This window comes from Schistocerca nitens, chromosome 9 (genome assembly GCF_023898315.1).
Source record: "Schistocerca nitens isolate TAMUIC-IGC-003100 chromosome 9, iqSchNite1.1, whole genome shotgun sequence".
NCBI classification, from domain to species: domain Eukaryota; kingdom Metazoa; phylum Arthropoda; class Insecta; order Orthoptera; family Acrididae; genus Schistocerca; species Schistocerca nitens.
In genome coordinates, this window is record NC_064622.1 from 382,869,672 (window position 1) to 382,888,085 (window position 18,414).

General features: G+C 39.1%; 1 protein-coding gene across 1 annotated transcript in view; it reads right to left on the reverse strand.

Annotated features, from left to right (window-relative positions):
• Window positions 1-357: 357 nt before the first annotated feature.
• The window catches only part of LOC126203318 (zinc finger protein 665-like), an 85,527-nt gene continuing 67,470 nt past the window's right edge, over window positions 358-18,414 (reverse strand). The window contains exons 6-9 of the mRNA XM_049937584.1: window positions 7,373-7,509; window positions 6,591-6,656; window positions 6,329-6,489; window positions 358-1,683 (exon numbers count right to left, since the gene is read on the reverse strand). Coding sequence (XP_049793541.1) covers window positions 618-1,683; window positions 6,329-6,489; window positions 6,591-6,656; window positions 7,373-7,509 — 1,430 coding nt within the window. The 3' untranslated portion in view covers window positions 358-617. The remainder of the gene's footprint in view (window positions 1,684-6,328; window positions 6,490-6,590; window positions 6,657-7,372; window positions 7,510-18,414) is intronic.

Consider the following 18,414-nt stretch of genomic DNA (forward strand, 5'->3'; position numbering starts at 1 on the left):
TCAATCTCTAGTGGCAGTGATAGTTTCAGTTCTGTATTACTTTGTAATAACTGTTAGACATTAAGTGACAAATTTCAAAGATAATCAGTCAAATATTTTAACAAAATCCTTAAGTACCTGAAAGGTATTACTACACAGGATATGTACTTAAATGACATATAATTCAAGCAATATATAAATTAACAGCTTTAAATCTGCTACAAAATAGTTCCATTTCCCAGTTTCTGAAAACAAAAAATAAGCATAAAAACAAACAGCAGCCTCCTAATTATATCAGAATAAGCAATATATCCTACAATGAAATAATGCAAACATCTTTACTATAAATGCTTTGGATAGTAACTGGCACCTGTCTGTTTTCTCATTACTACTGTATCTGACAAATATGCACTCTGCTCATAATGGCAAAGAAATTTTCACAACCATGTCACCTGTCCATAACAAACTTCTCTGAACAGGGACAAAGATAAACATCACAATAATTTCTTATGAATATTCACAAGAAAAGACTCATTTCAGAAATTTTTGGGTAGAATACAAAAAGATGTTTAAAAATGTCTGCCGAAACAAAAATTTTTATGCTATCATTTGGCATTGTATTATTTAAAGATTCTAAACTAACACATCTTGTCCTCCTCCCTGAAAACACTAGGCTGAGATTCGAATGAGCTTTTTCTTTGCTTCTGAGGACAATTAAGAGGCAAAATTTTGGCCAAGACTGGCGCATCGTCACTGTCAGGGTCTGGACAAGTTCTACCTGTGGACTCAGATTTAATTTCTGAGCCTTTTAAGCTTCGGTCTTCCTCCTCTTCCCTAGGACTTGCACTACTTGGAGAACTGCTAGTCTTCTGAAGAATCTCCACAATTGCTTCCACCCTGCGTTTCTTTTTGCCTGCCAATTGGAGTTTCTTCATCTGTGCTGTAGATGGCTGTTGACGTTTGGGAGGCCTACCCACCTTTCTTTTAGGTGGAGGAGGAGAATTAGGAGCTTCATCTGCACTGCTGCTGGAGTCCATATGAAAGATCAACGGCGGTGCTACTTTCGGAGATGACTTCTGGCGTGTTCTCCTAGCTGGTCCATCTGTTGATGACGGACTTACAGGTTCTGTATCCAACAGGGCAGGAATGGCACAGTCAGATGTTGTACCAGTGACACCTCCATCTCCAGCAGCAGCCGCCAAGGCAGCTGCCTCTGCTGCTTCTCTCTGCCTCTTTTTTGTGTTATATTTTCTACGGGTCCTCTTCACTTCACCTACTTCACCAGACGGTGAACCACCCTCCTGCGAGTTATACACTTCAAACGCTGCAGAGCCCTTTGATACACCTCTTCTTCCTGGTCCTTTCCTGCCAGGTGTTTTTCGAGGGAATTTACGAGGTGGTGGTTTCTTTGGATGATAATCTTCATCATCCTTTGACTGACTGGTGGAATCATCATCGGGGGGCACAAATGGACCTGCTCCCTCTGGAATAAGCAAGCCCGCTTCTGCAGCCGACATTGCATAGAAGCAGTTTTTATACTGTGGGTGTTCTGGTGAAACTTGATGCTTTTCCAATAAATGTCTGCGTAATGACTTCCGAACAGAGTAAGCTTTCTCACATAACAGACACTTCATGTGCTTCACACCAGTATGTGTCATCAGATGTGCCTTAAGACGACCGTGCTGTGAAAACACCTTAGGGCACCTAAATACAGAGAAAATATATCAGTCAATTTAAAAAGCAAAGATTTTATACGAGTCTTATAGTCATGTCGGATGACATGGTAATAGATTCGGTTCTCTGTAGTAAGAAAATTGAAGATGTTTTGGTGTTAAAATGTTGGCAACATTAGCATACACAGTATACATAATTTAGAAACTGTCACAAAAGAATACCTACAAAATCTTACAGAATGATTACAATAATTAGTGACTGACATTTAATGCACTGAAGTTGACACAATGCTGTAGCTACACAGATGTCGGTGACAAATTTGATTCCCCTCCCACATCACCTTTCAGTCTGCAGGTATAATGCACCCTGTCGCCATGCCATTAGCAAACAAAAGCATTTGGTGCTACATACCAATAGTTTGTGTTTTTCAGTCTTTGCAATGAAGTTGTGCTGCTGAGCCTTAGAGTAATATTTTTTCATCAACAGAGTTACGCATTATAGTTTTTGTATTTTTACTGTTTTGGGAGCAGTGTGGTATGTGTGAAAAACTAGATCCACACAAAAGGCTGTCAAAGAACACATTCACCTGCTTCAAAGATAAAAAGGGTCGAAAAGGGAATTACAATTCTTGGGAGAGGCCAATATGCGTGTGTTACATGTGCAAGTATTTTTTGAACTGGAGGGTAAGTAAAGAGGGTCCAATTTTAGATGTAGCCAGGAAAAAAAAATAAATAAATAAATAAAAAAAATAATAAAAAAAATTACTGCACTTGACATCTGCATGGCTACAGTGTTGTGACTGGAAACGGAAATTTAAAGTACAATATATGATACAATGAAACAATACTAGTTCATTCTCGAATGAGATTTTCACTCTGCAGCAGAGTGTGTGCTGATATGAAACTTCCTAGCAGATTAAAACTGTGTGCCGGACCGAGACGCGAACTCTGGACCTTTGCCTTTCGCAGTCAAGTGCTCTACCAACTGAGCTACCCAAGTACGACTCACGCCCCGTCCTCACAGCTTTACTTCTGCCAGTACCTCGTCTCCTACCTTCCAAACTTCACAGAAGCTCTCCTGCGAACCTTGCAGAACAAGCACTCCTGAAAGAAAGGATATTGCAGAGACATGGCTTAGCCACAGCCCGAGGGATGTTTCCAGAATGAGATTTTCACTCTGCAGTGGAGTGTGCGCTGATATGAAACTTCCTGGCAGATTAAAACTGTTTGGAAAGTAGGAGACGAGGTACTGGCAGAAGTAAAGCTGTGAAGACGGGACATCAGTCGTGCTTGGGTAGCTCAGTTGGTAGAGCACTTGCCTGCAAAAGGCAAAGGTCCCAAGTTCGGGTCTCGGTCCGGCACACGGAAACTCGGGAAGTAACAGCAGACGGATAGCCAAGATGGAAGCATTCCAGCAGATACATTACACATATAGTAATCATTATTATCAAAGGCAATGATTAACCTAACTGCCCTCACAAACTTATATTTCAAACATGAATAGCTTTTTGTTTGGGTGGTTATCAACAAATTAAGAGACTTCATGTTCTGGAAACGCCAGTATTTGTATGTCATTAAGAAAAATTTTGTTCAAAGACATTAGGTGGCTTGACAGACATCGGTTAACTCCTGTCAATCAATGACAAATTCTGGTTGAACCACACAGCAGCACAAGGTACAACAAAAGTGTCACTGGGAAATGATAGGATAATTATCTCCTACCCCAGCTCAGCATGGTGCAACATTTTTAAATGGTCACTGTGATTTGGAAGTAAAGCTTCTATTTTTACATATAAAACAGCACAGTGGTTGCATCTTAGTTGATAAGCTACATGACTGCTTTCACATGTCGCCCTGCCTTTGATGGGGTATGGAATAGTTTAGTTTAGTGTAGTGTAGTGTAGTGTAGTGTAGTGTGGTGGCGGGGCAGGGCAGGGCAGATGACTGCAGTAAGCAGTAGTGGGAGCATGTACGGGACACATCTTGCATCTAGGTCTTTTACAGGGCTATAAGCCATGTGGCAATGAACTGCTTGCTTACCCAATGTCTGATATCTGTGTCAAAGGCAAAGTTGCAGGAACTGTCCGACACATCCTCCCATGACCATATACTCCACTTATGTAAAAAATAGCATTTTCTATCCCAGCAGAGGCAGGGCCCCTTTTGAAAGCAGCCAAGTAGTCTGTCAAATTAGCTGAAAAAATTGTGCAGCATTCTACGCGGGCACGACAACTAACAAGCTGTCCATCTGCATAAATGCCATCTACAAGCACTGGCCAAGAGACAGTTGGACCATGCAGTTGCCAAGCATGCTGCACCACATGGTGTGCTGACTTCAATGTATGCTTTACAGCTCATGCCATTTAGATCCTTAACCAACAACACCAGCTTTTCTGAAATTACATATGTGAGAACTTTCCCTGCAACCTAACCTTCAGTTCTGTAACTCCTTTGGCCTCAACGTTCACTAGTCCTTGTTTTTCACTTGCTCTATTCCATTCCCTGACCCCACTCCAGCCTCTCACCCACCCCCTCCCCTTCCCTTCCCTTTCCAGCACATCTACATAGTCATTTTCCCTTTTTGGCTTCTCTCCTCTCCCTTTCTGCCCCCACAGATGTTTTTCGTTAGTATTTACAAACCTACTCTCACTCCATGTGGTAAGTGAAAGGGTATCTACAGGTGAATTTCAGCAGTTGCTGGATGGGGACTGAGAGCTAACGACAGCTACTTGGCAAATTGATTTCATAAATGTTTTCAAGGGGAATCAAAGTAAAGGAAATCCCTGCAAAAAGTAATGTAAATGGAGCTGTACTGCAAATTTCCTACTAAGTTTTGTGTAATTGTTCTTCTGGCTTATTAACAGCCCATAAAATGTCAGCCACAAAAATGTTTTAATTCAATGCTAAGGCAAATTAGTGTTAATGTGGTTAAGAATGAAACGAGGGCAAACAATGCTAACAAAACAAAAACTGATGCTCACATGTGCAGAATTTAACAAAAGTATGGAACAATATCATACATGGAGACCACTACCACACAAGGATGAAAATTGCTTCACAATTTCTTAGGTAAATTGTTCAAAATGTATGGCTCATCTGCATCGAAGTTATTTAGATCTATGAGGCACCAAAATTTGCACTCCCTGAACTGCACAACATGATCTTTCTTTTCCCAACTCTGAATATACTGGTGTGTTAATGCCCCTACAAAATGAAATCCACAGAATTGATATCTGGTCACATAAATTACAGAAGTTACCTACAGTTACGATAATGTACATTAATGCATCATAGGACATCAAAATTAAATTGTGTTTGCATTGTTGCATTTTAAGAACAGTTCTTCGTAATGTATTACTGTATGTGATTAAAGAATATTCTGTATTCTTGATGTATCTGTAATTACTACTTGCCCACAGAATGATGTAAATCACATACTGACAAGAAGTTAGTATACCTGTACCCATTATAGTTAAACAATTTTGTATGCTAGCTGCTGAGAACCAAACTTCACCTGAAAGCAGCACAAATTCTGGAGAAATAATACTAGTAATGCACTACCATGGGAAGATTACTAGTTTCGATTAGACAAGGATGAGAAAAGAAAATGATTTGTTGTGCATATCTGAAAGCCACTCCTCATGAAAAGAAGTACAGTGTCCCAATCACTATAACACTTCATCTGATTATTCCTTGTAGCCCCAGCTGGAAAAATCAACTTCAGCATTCATGATATAACACAATATTTTGTCAAGAAAGGCCATTTGCTGAATCATATATGTCTGGAAGAAAATGTAAACATCTTTGTCTGCATAAGCTAAGGGAGATGTAATAAAACACTTTACAATCTGCAAATCTGGAGTTGTGAGCCAAGGCTATCTATCTATAATTGAATGAAATACACTAATACACAATCTTTATTTAGGCACAATACACAATGCAGAACTTTTAACATAATTCAGAACTCCTTCAGCTCTGAATCAAAATTCAAAACACAGGGTGCTCCACATACTTCACTAGCACTGTGTGTTGCATTGCAGGGGGAACCAAAATGCGGGAGGCAAGTAGTAACAATACCTGAAATGCTGTTTGAGTAAATGCTACTGACAAGGTCAATGACGAAGATTTTCTTGAACTGCTTTCCAGTCAGCTCTTAATTAATCTAGAATGGTTGAAACTGTTACATAATCTGCCAGGGACCAAGAAAGAGGCGGGACTACATGTGACCCTCCGAGTCTAGATCCACTGCATTGTTTCCCATGCAATGCCAGATTCAGTGCATGCAGTGTACATGAAATACCCTGCAGAAAACCTACTACAATTTTGTATTTTGTGTTAAGGTACTTTACTCAGAATAACATTTCACCTAGTCACAATTTCAAATTTTACAATTAAGAAGTGTTTTGTAAATAAATAATATTGATTGTCATTAGTGCAGTTAAAGTCTGAAGGAATTACTGTTAGATTTGAAAAGACAGAATACGTTTGGATCGGATAAGGAAATAGGCCATGTCCCTTCAAAAGAAGCAATTTAGGCAAAGCAGAGGAAAATTAAATTTGGAATTCCATGAAGGGAAGATTTGGTTAGTTCAGTATCTTAGTGAAAGAAGTGAAGGGAGCTGTAGGCAGCAAGGGTGGTAACAACATTTTAAAAACAAGGAAAAAGTTGTACTTACAAAGGACAAGCAAAAAGTTTTGTCGGCTCATGCACTATGGCCACATGTCGTTGGAGGTATTTTTCACTGTTGAATCCCTTTCCACACTGCTGGCATAGGATTTGGGTCTGCCGATTGTGGATGACACGATGCTCTTTTAGTGCAAAACTATTTGTGAATGTCTGGAACATGGCAAATATATGGAAGTAAATGAATTTGATTAATTTTCTTTAATTATGTTTAATCCACACAAAAATAAATCCGTAACAATATATTATCTTACTTTATTGCATATCTCGCAAGTCATTAAACCTTCCCCAGTGTGTTTCCGGATATGGTACTTCAGTTTCTGAAATCAAATAGCATAGTTATTTCAAGTCAAATGACTTTCACAACAATACAGCTAACATGCAAATGGAGTCCAGCTACTCACTTTCAGAAAAAAATCTTTGAATGTATTAGTAATAATGTAGCAAAGTTAAGGACTAATTAAAATGAAAGAAGGATAAGAGACCACCACATGCTTAGGAGATATACAGTCATATAACAGATTAACACCCACAAGATCTGAGATGTCTGCTCAGTTAGTAAGCTCCTCCAGAGATGTTGCACAATAAACAGAAAACAAATTTATTTGCAAGCACATGCGTGGAGAGTAACAGTTATACAACAAAACTTCAGAAATTGCATGACATCTGGACCTTTTACAAGAGTATTCATGGTTGTGTTTTAGAACACACTACTTTGTTTTACAGCTGTCCACCCTCATGAACACTGTCTGATAAGTGGAGAGTTACATTACACAGAAAATTAAATGTATCAGTACTAATATAGTAGGTACCATTCACTTCTGAAGCATTAGTAATGACTTTCCACATACAATTCAAGAGAAACCTGAAGATAGGTACACATGGAGTACGTTCTACAGTTAGACCATGGCAATCTCTCTGTGAAACTGCTAGCTATTTCTAATTATTCAGTTTTGCTTATGTTTCATTAAGCACTTAAGAAGGACGATGCAATTTATTCAGTTTATAATACAGTACATGAAGGTTTTCTACAAACCTGTTTCTTTGAGAAGGTCTGCCCACAGTATGGACAACTACATGTTTCTTCACGAGTGTGTACTCTAATGTGGGAATTGCAAGCTCCCTTGTCAGAGAAACATTTCTCACAGTAGAGGCACTTGTAAGGTTTTTCTCCTGGAATAATGAAGATTCATAATTATCTTCGAACTCTGTGCATATTCATAAAATGTAAGGTAACCATACTGAACATCTTCATCTTCTACAGAATACTACTGTCAGTCATAATAAGTATAAATAATACATCTAATACTTATTCCACACTCCACGTATTGTACGTAAAGCAAACTTTGAATATATAATCAGGCAGTTACTGCTAAGTGCAGAATTTTTAACTTTACAGAAATGAAAGAACATGTCACACGGACATCAATTGCATAAAGACAGAAATAAAAAGATTGTGAAATTTCACGGAACAAAAAAATAATATCCTGAGACCAGCAGCTGACAAGAAGTGTGAAATATGTATAATAAAATTATATGTTCTGAAAGGTCTACTTTCTATCAATTATTCTCTGTTTCCCTCTACTTTTCAATGTTGTTGTTGTTGTTGTGGTCTTCAGTCCTGAGACTGGTTTGATGCAGCTCTCCATGCTACTCTATCCTGTGCAAGCTTCTTCATCTCCCAGTACCTACTGCAACCTACATCCTTCTGAATCTGCTTAGTGTATTCATCTCTTGGTCTCCCCCTACGATTTTTACCCTCCACGCTGCCCTCCAATACTAAATTGGTGATCCCTTGATGCCTCAGAACATGTCCTACCAACCGATCCCTTCTTCTGGTCAAGTTGTGCCACAAACTCCTCTTCTCCCCAATCCTATTCAGTACCTCCTCATTAGTTATGTGATCTACCCATCTAATCTTCAGCATTCTTCTGTAGCACCACATTTCGAAAGCTTCTATTCTCTTCTTGTCCAAACTATTTACCGTCCATGTTTCACTTCCATACATGGCTACACTCCATACCAATACTTTCAGAAACGACTTCCTGTCAACAAATTTCTCTTCTTCAGAAACTCTTTCCTTGCCATTGCCAGTCTACATTTTATATCCTCTCTACTTCGACCATCATCAGTTATTTTGCTCCCCAAATAGCAAAACTCCTTTACTACTTTAAGTGTCTTATTTCCTAATCTAATACCCTCAACATCACCCAACTTAATTCGACTACATTCCATTATCCTCGTTTTGCTTTTGTTGATGTTCATCTTATATCCTCCCTTCAAGACACCATCCATTCCGTTCAACTGCTCTTCCAAGTCATTTGCTGTCTCTGACAGAATTACAATGTCATCGGCGAACCTCAAAGTTTTTATTTCTTCTCCATGGATTTTAATACCTACTCCGAATTTTTCTTTTGTTTCTTTTACTGCTTGCTCAATATACAGATTGAATAACATCGGGGAGAGGCTACAACCCTGTCTTACTCCCTTCCCAACCACTGCTTCCCTTTCATAAGAGAGTATTCTAGTCAACATTGTCAAAAGCTTTCTTTAAGTCTACAAATGCTAGAAACGTAGGTTTGTCTTTCCTTAATCTTTCTTCTAAGATAAGTCGTAAGGTCAGTATTGCCTCACGTGTTCCAGTATTTCTACGGAATCCAAACTGATCTTCCCCGAGGTCGGCTTCTACTAGTTTTTCCATTCGTCTGTAAAGAATTCGTGTTAGTATTTTGCAGCTGTGGCTTATTAAACTGATTGTTCGGTAATTCTCACATCTGTCAACACCTGCTTTCTTTGGGATTGGAATTATTATATTCTTCTTGAAGTCTGAGGGTATTTCGCCTGTTTCATACATCTTGCTCACCAGATGGTAGAGTTTTGTCATGACTGGCTCTCCCAAGGCCGTCAGTAGTTCCAATGGAATGTTGTCTACTCCGGGGGCCTTGTTTCGACTCAGGTCTTTTCAATGAGGATAAATAATTAAGTGCTGTAACCCATACAGGTCAAAGCAGCGTCCAACTGAAAGATTTGCACAAGACTGCTGGGCCACACAAATTATTATTATTATTATTGCTACTGGTGTTGGGCACAGTCACTGTTTTCTGAGATGCCAAAGGGATTCTTCCTATCGATTACTTTGCAAATGCTAGAACAATACTGGTGAAACTATGCAAATCATCTGGATCTACCTTCTTACATTCACCTAATGCCAAGCCTACAGGAATATGTGACTGCCAAGTCCAATGAATATAGTATGGCAGCTGTATAATTAACACTATTTGGGAAACAAAATAACTGCATCAAACAATCTTCAGACTGAGGACCACAACAACACACGAGTATTTTGTAGATCTTCTACATTCTCAGTTTAAGAATGGAATCTACTCAATGGAAGAAACGAAACTGATAAAATCATACAAGAGAATTCTTGCTGTTTTCTCCTATTATCATCATGGATGTGTGTCCATTGAACTCTATTCCTAAACTAAACTTTTTCTTCCATTCTTCAAAAAACACCCACATTGTACACATTTCACATAAATCCATCGATACCAGATATGGGCAGTGTCCTGTATGATATTCATTGTTCCCCGTAGTATACATAGCCTACATTATAACTCATATTCTGAGCCAATACAGTGTGGAAACACTATAAAAAAATAGTTTGAACACTGAGATACTGGCAAACACTATTTCTCCTTTCCCATCAACAACTGTTATCATAAGACCTTACAGGAGTATCATAAATTAAAAGGCAAACACAAGACCAACATCAACATATAGGACACACATCCATGGACATATGCATTAATGATTTCTGAATTGAAAGAAGAGGTATTTTATGTAAGAAATGTCCAAGCTCATAAAATTTAAGTTAACAGTATACTGATATAAAACAGAAGGGAACATTTGTGTCATTGTAGCAAATAATGATCAAATTGGGCAACCAGCTACTAAATACAATGCTCACTTGATGTGAGAAACAAAGATTAAGTACGTATACAATGACATAATTGCTGTATAGGATTTTTTTAACTCAACTTGCTTCCATTTTTCTAGTACTTTCTTCATCCCTGTCAAGTTACACATTCCTTTCTTGCTCCCCCACAGCCTAAGAAACATTAATATCTGTAAATTTTGCAAAGATTTTCATTGCTAGCACAGCTTAGTTACTCAGGCTCATTAGCAGTCTTGTTCCCCGCAGAGCAAGTATGGAAAATACAGTTTTCACAAGTGTACCACCATACCCTGAAGCAACCAGCATTAAAATAATCACTGACCTCCTCATCGACTACCATCACAGAGCTAGATGGATTGGATGGGACATTTCAGACTATTTAGAACAGTCAGATTCCACTCAGACCACTGCCAAAATTAGTTTAGCTATTACACCTACACATCCCCCGCCCCCCCCCCCCCCATGAACCATGGACCTTGCTGTTGGTGGGGAGGCTTGTGTGCCTCAACGATATAGATAGCCGTACCGTAGGTGCAACCACAACGGAGGGGTATCTGTTGAGAGGCCAGACAAATGTGTGGTTCCTGAAGAGGGGCAGCAGCATTTTCAGTAGTTGCAGGGGCAACAGTCTGGATGATTGACTGATTTGGCTTTGTAACACTAACCAAAACGGCCTTGCTGTCCTGGTACTGCGAACGGCTAAAAGTAAGGGGAAACTACAGCCGTAATTTTTCCCGAGGGCATGCAGCTTTACTGTATGATTAAATGACGATGGCGTCCTCTTGGGTAAAATATTCCGGGGGTAAAATAGTCCTCCATTCGGTTCTCCGGGCGGGGAGTACTCAAGAGGACGTCGTTATCAGGAGAAAGAAAACTGGCGTTCTACGGATCGGAGCGTGGAATGTCAGATCCCTTAATCGGGCAGGTAGGTTAGAAAATTTAAAAAGGGAAATGGATAGGTTAAAGTTAGATATAGTGGGAATTAGTGAAGTTCGGTGGCAGGAGGAACAAGACTTTTGGTCAGGTGAATACAGGGTTATAAATACAAAATCAAATAGGGGTAATACACGAGTAGGTTTAATAATGAATAAAAAAATAGGAGTGCGGGTAAGCTACTACAAACAGCATAGTGAACACATTATCGTGGTCAAGATAGATACGAAGCCCACACCTACTACAGTAGTAAAAATTTATATGCCAACTAGATCTGCAGATGAAGAAATTGATGAAATGTATGATGAGATAAAAGAAATTATTCAGGTAGTGAAGGGAGACGAAAATTTAATAGTCATGGGTGACTGTAATTCGATAGTAGGAAAAGGAAGACAAGGAAACGTAGTAGGTGAATATTGATTGGGGCTAAGAAATGAAAGAGGAAGCCACCTGGTAGAATTTTGCACAGAGCATAACTTAATCATCGCTAACACTTGGTTCAAGAATCATGAAAGAAGGTTGTATACATGGAAGAACCCTGGAGATACTAAAAGGTTTCAGATAGATTATATAATGGTAAGACAGAGATTTAGGAACCAGGTTTTAAATTGTAAGACATTTCCAGGGGGCAGATGTGGACTCTGACCACAATCAATTGGTTATGAACTGTTGATTAAAACTGAAGAAACTGCAAAAAGGCGGGAATTTAAGGAGATGAGACCTGGATAAACTGAAGGAACCAGAGGTTGTACAGAGTTTCAGGGAGAGCATAAGGGAACAATTGACAGGAATGGGGGAAAGAAATACAGTACAAGAAGAATGGGTAGCTTTGAGGAACAAAATAGTGAAGGCAGCAGAGGATCAAGTAGGTTAAAAGACGAGGGCTAGTAGAAATCCTTGGGTAACAGAAAAAATATTGAATTTAATTGATGAAAGGAGAAAACATAAAAATGCAGTAAATGAAGCAGGCAAAAAGGAATACAAACATCTCAAAAATGAAATTTCCTGGCAGATTAAAACTGTGTGCCCGACCGAGACTCGAACTCGGGACCTTTGCCTTTCGCGGGCAAGTGCTCTACCATCTGAGCTACCGAAGCACGACTCACGCCTGGCCCTCACAGCTTTACTTCTGCCAGTATCTCGTCTCCTACCTTGCAAAGGTCCCGAGTTCGAGTCTTGGTCGGGCACACAGTTTTAATCTGCCAGGAAGTTTCATATCAGCACACCCTCCGCTGCAGAGTGAAAATCTCATTCTGGAAACATCTCAAAAATGAGATTGACAGGAAGTGCAAAATGGCTAAGCAGGGATGGCTAGAGGACAAATGTAAGGATGTAGAGGTTTATCTCACGAGGGGTAAGATAGATACGGCTTACAGGAAAATTAAAGAGACCGTCGGAGAAAAGAGAACCACTTGCATGAATATCAAGAGCTCAGATGGAAACCCAGTTCTAAGCAAAGAAGGGAAAGCAGAAAGGTGGAAGGAATATATAGAGGGTCTATACAAGGGCGGTGTACTTGAGGACAATATTATGGAAATGGAAGAGGAGGTAGATGAAGATGAAATGGGAGATACGATACAGCGTGAAGAGTCTGACAGAGCACTGAAAGACCTGAGTTGAAACAAGGCCCCGGGAATAGACAACATTCCATCAGAACTATTGACGGCCTTGGGAGAGCCATTCCTGACAAAACTCTACCATCTGGTGAGCAAGATGTACGAGACAGGGGAAATACCCTCAAACTTAAAGAAGAATATAATAATTCCAATCCCAAAGAAAGCAGGTGTTGACAGATTTGAAAATTACCGAACTATCAGTTTAATAAGTCACAGCTGCAAAATACTAACGCAAATTCTTTACAGACGAATGGAAAAACTGATAGAAGCCGACCTCAGGGAAGATCAGTTTGGATTCCATAGAAATGTTGGAACACTTGAGGCAATACTGACCCTAATACTTATCTTAGAAGAAAGATAAAAGAAAGGCAAACCTATGTCTCTAGCATTTGTAGACTTAGAGAAAGCTTTTGACAATGTTGACTGGAATACTCTCTTTCAAATTCTAAAGGTGGCAGGGGTAAAATACAGGGAGCGAAAGGCTATTTACAATTTGTACAGATACCAAATGGCAGTTATAAGAGTCGAGGGACATGAAAGGGAAGCAGTGATTGGGAAGGGAGTGAGACATGGTTGTAGCCTCTCCCCGATGCTATTCAATCTGTATATTGAGCAAGCAGTAAAGGAAACAAAAGAAAAGTTCGGAGTAAGTATTAAAATCCATGGAGAAGAAATAAGAACTTTGAGGTTCGCCGATGACATTGTAATACTGTCAGAGACTGCAAAGGACTTGGAAGAACGGAATGGACAGTGTCTTGAAAGGAGGGTACAAGATGAACATCAATAAAACCAAACGAGGATAATGGAATGTAGTTGAATTAAGTCAGGTGATGCCGAGGGAATTAGATTAGGAAATGAGAGACTTAAAGTAGTAAAGGAGTTTTGCTATTTGGAGAGCAAAATAACTGATGATGGTCGAAGTAGAGAGGATATAAAATGTAGACTGGCAATGGGAAGGAAAGCATTCCTGAAGAAGAGAAATTTGTTAACGTCGAGTTTAGATTTAAGTTTCAGGAAGTCGTTTCTGAAAGTATTTGTATGGAGTGTAGCCATGTATGGAAGTGAAACATGGACGATAAATAGTTTAGGCAAGAAGAGAATAGAAGCTTTCGAAATGTGGTGCTACAGAAGAATGTTGAAGATTAGATGGGTAGATCACATAACTAATGAGAAGGTATTGAATAGAATTGGGGAGAAAGGAGTTTGTGGCACAACTTGACTAGAAGAAGGGATCGGTTGGTAGGACATGTTCTGAGGCATCAAGGGATCACCAATTTAGTACTGGAGGGCAGTGTGGATGGTAAAAATCGTAGAGGGAGACCAAGAGATGAACACACTAAGCAGATCCAGAAGGATGTAGGCTGCAGTAGATACTGGGAGATGATGAATCTTGCACAGGATAGAGTAGCATGGAGAGCTGCATCAAACCAGTCTCAGTACTGAAGACCACAACAACAACAACCTACACTATTTGATATAATCCATTATGGAGTCGAGGTAGCAGTTGTCTTTATACTGGTTATCACATTTAGCATTCAACCGCGATTTTTATATATATTTTAACAACGCGTTTCGAGAGACAATGCTCTCATCATCAGGTTGTAAAATCTATGTCGCGAAATTAAACGTACTAAAAAGACAAAATACCATCACCAATAGTTGGTGGGTCCGTAGAGTAAAAATGAATTAAAAGTATATTGGACTGTGGGTCCTCGTCTTACATTAAAGTTGTTGACGCAGGTCGATGGCCGTCCCGTAGCTACCAAATATGCTGTCGACTGCGCCGGCTCGGGTGCTGTTGTGGACTAACGTGCCTAGGTGTTGTGGCGTGGTTACCGCCGTGTGCTTGACGGTAACGCTATGCTATTGGGCGCCTCATTTCCTTACTGCATTGGTCTGCCATCGTTAGCCTCTCGCAACTCCGTCATTGACATGCTACAAGTTTTAAGTCGCATGCCTGCCCTAAAATAATTCTAAAAACCCGCTAAAAAATCTCATTTCTTTAAAGTTATCTTGTACATTTAGGATATTGCTTTGTTTCTTTTCATGGATAGCTATCTCGAATTCCTCTAGTAAGTCAAGTTTCCTCCCTTTCTTTTCTACATGCAATATTTCTACGTTGTCTTCTATGCTATTGAGGGGATGGCCTGTTTCATATATATGGTTCGCAACAGCTGATTTGTCATAATTTCCTAACCTGAACGCATCTTTATGTTCTTTATACCGGATCGCGAATGATCTTCCTGTCTGCCCTATATATTTTGCATCACACGTTCTGCACTGAATCTTATAAACTCCCGATCTTTCAAACTTATTTCTCTTCTCGCCAATATCGTGCTTAAGGCTATATCTCACTAGGTTATTAGTCTGAAAGGCTATTTTAACATCGTATGGCTTAAAAATATTTGCTATCTTTTGTGAGACTTTTCCGTAGTATGGCATCGTGATAATTTTCGCTTTCTCTCCGTCAGGTTTATTCTTTTTGCGCTTATTACATTTTCGTAACAGTTTTTTAACTATATCTATTCTGTAACCGTTATTCTTCGCTATTCTCTTAACGGTGTTAATTTCAGTCTCCCTATCTTTTTCACTCATAGGTATATTGACTGCCCTATGCACGAGACTACGGAAAGCAGCTTCTTTATACGCCTGCGGATGGCATGAATCATTCGGGATCACGGCATCAGTTGTAGTTTGTTTTCTATAAACGGAAAACGCATGTTTGTTGCCCTGCTTTTTTATATTCAGGTCCAGGAACTGTAAACAATTGTCAGTTTCGTACTCCACGGTAAATTTTATTTTATTATGTGCGTCGTTGAACTTTTTTACTATTTCTTCAATGTCCTCACTGGAACCATCAACAAGTAACAGAGTGTCGTCAACATAACGTTTTTAATATACAATTTTATCCGTAATGTTTTCGTCAGAATTTAGAACTTTATCTTCAAGGTCATTCATAAAAATGTCCGCCATAGTTCCTGAAATGCTGGACCCCATGGCTAACCCATCGTCCTGAATATAAAATTTGTTATTAAACGTAAAATAATTAAAACTTGTAATGAGCTGTAGGAGTTCAATAAATTCAATTGTCTCTTGCGATGAAATTTTACCGTATTTCAGGAAATTTCTCTTAATGATTTCTATAGTTTCGTTAACCGGAACACTGGAGTATAAGTTCTTAACATCCAACGAAACCAAACGGGAAGTGTCGGTGACTGGCGTATCTTTAATTTCACCTATCATGGTCATACTACCACGCACTGAATAATTATTATTATACACGTAAGTCTTTTTCAGAATTTGGTCCAACATTTTCGTTATTTTATATGCTGGACTATTTCGACCGTTAACAATCGGACGAACCGGATGCAGATCTTTATGTATCTTCACCTGTGATCTTAATTTGGGGGCCGTTGGATTCATGATAACACATCTTCTTTTTTCGGCTTCTGTCAGCAGGAAGTGCGTGCGTTTAAGAACATTTTTTAGTTTAGTTTGGAAATTGGCTGTTATGTCTTTCGGAATTTCTGTAATTCCGAAAGACATAACAGCCAATTTCCAAACTAAACTAAAAAATGTTCTTAAACGCACGCACTTCCTGCTGACAGAAGCCGAAAAAAGAAGATGTGTTATCATGAATCCAACGGCCCCCAAATTAAGATCACAGGTGAAGATACATAAAGATCTGCATCCGGTTCGTCCGATTGTTAACGGTCGAAATAGTCCAGCATATAAAATAACGAAAATGTTGGACCAAATTCTGAAAAAGACTTACGTGTATAATAATAATTATTCAGTGCGTGGTAGTATGACCATGATAGGTGAAATTAAAGATACGCCAGTCACCGACACTTCCCGTTTGGTTTCGTTGGATGTTAAGAACTTATACTCCAGTGTTCCGGTTAACGAAACTATAGAAATCATTAAGAGAAATTTCCTGAAATACGGTAAAATTTCAACGCAAGAGACAATTGAATTTATTGAACTCCTACAGCTCATTACAAGTTTTAATTATTTTACGTTTAATAACAAATTTTATATTCAGGACGATGGGTTAGCCATGGGGTCCAGCATTTCAGGAACTATGGCGGACATTTTTATGAATGACCTTGAAGATAAAGTTCTAAATTCTGACGAAAACATTACGGATAAAATTGTATATTAAAAACGTTATGTTGACGACACTCTGTTACTTGTTGATGGTTCCAGTGAGGACATTGAAGAAATAGTAAAAAAGTTCAACGACGCACATAATAAAATAAAATTTACCGTGGAGTACGAAACTGACAATTGTTTACAGTTCCTGGACCTGAATATAAAAAAGCAGGGCAACAAACATGCGTTTTCCGTTTATAGAAAACAAACTACAACTGATGCCGTGATCCCGAATGATTCATGCCATCCGCAGGCGTATAAAGAAGCTGCTTTCCGTAGTCTCGTGCATAGGGCAGTCAATATACCTATGAGTGAAAAAGATAGGGAGACTGAAATTAACACCGTTAAGAGAATAGCGAAGAATAACGGTTACAGAATAGATATAGTTAAAAAACTGTTACGAAAATGTAATAAGCGCAAAAAGAATAAACCTGACGGAGAGAAAGCGAAAATTATCACGATGCCATACTACGGAAAAGTCTCACAAAAGATAGCAAATATTTTTAAGCCATACGATGTTAAAATAGCCTTTCAGACTAATAACCTAGTGAGATATAGCCTTAAGCACGATATTGGCGAGAAGAGAAATAAGTTTGAAAGATCGGGAGTTTATAAGATTCAGTGCAGAACGTGTGATGCAAAATATATAGGGCAGACAGGAAGATCATTCGCGATCCGGTATAAAGAACATAAAGATGCGTTCAGGTTAGGAAATTATGACAAATCAGCTGTTGCGAACCATATATATGAAACAGGCCATCCCCTCAATAGCATAGAAGACAACGTAGAAATATTGCATGTAGAAAAGAAAGGGAGGAAACTTGACTTACTAGAGGAATTCGAGATAGCTATCCATGAAAAGAAACAAAGCAATATCCTAAATGTACAAGATAACTTTAAAGAAATGAGATTTTTTAGCGGGTTTTTAGAATTATTTTAGGGCAGGCATGCGACTTAAAACTTTTAGCATGTCAATGACGGAGTTGCGAGAGGCTAACGATGGCAGACCAATGCAGTAAGGAAATGAGGCGCCCAATAGCATAGCGTTACCGTCAAGCACACGGCGGTAACCACGCCACAACACCTAGGCACGTTAGTCCACAACAGCACCCGAGCCGGCGCAGTCGACAGCATATTTGGTAGCTACGGGACGGCCATCGACCTGCGTCAACAACTTTAATGTAAGACGAGGACCCACAGTCCAATATACTTTTAATTCATTTTTACTCTACGGACCCACCAACTATTGGTGATGGTATTTTGTCTTTTTAGTACGTTTAATTTCGCGACATAGATTTTACAACCTGATGATGAGAGCATTGTCTCTCGAAACGCGTTGTTAAAATATATATAAAAATCGCGGTTGAATGCTAAATGTGATAACCAACAACCTACACGTATTTAGTACAATTTGTA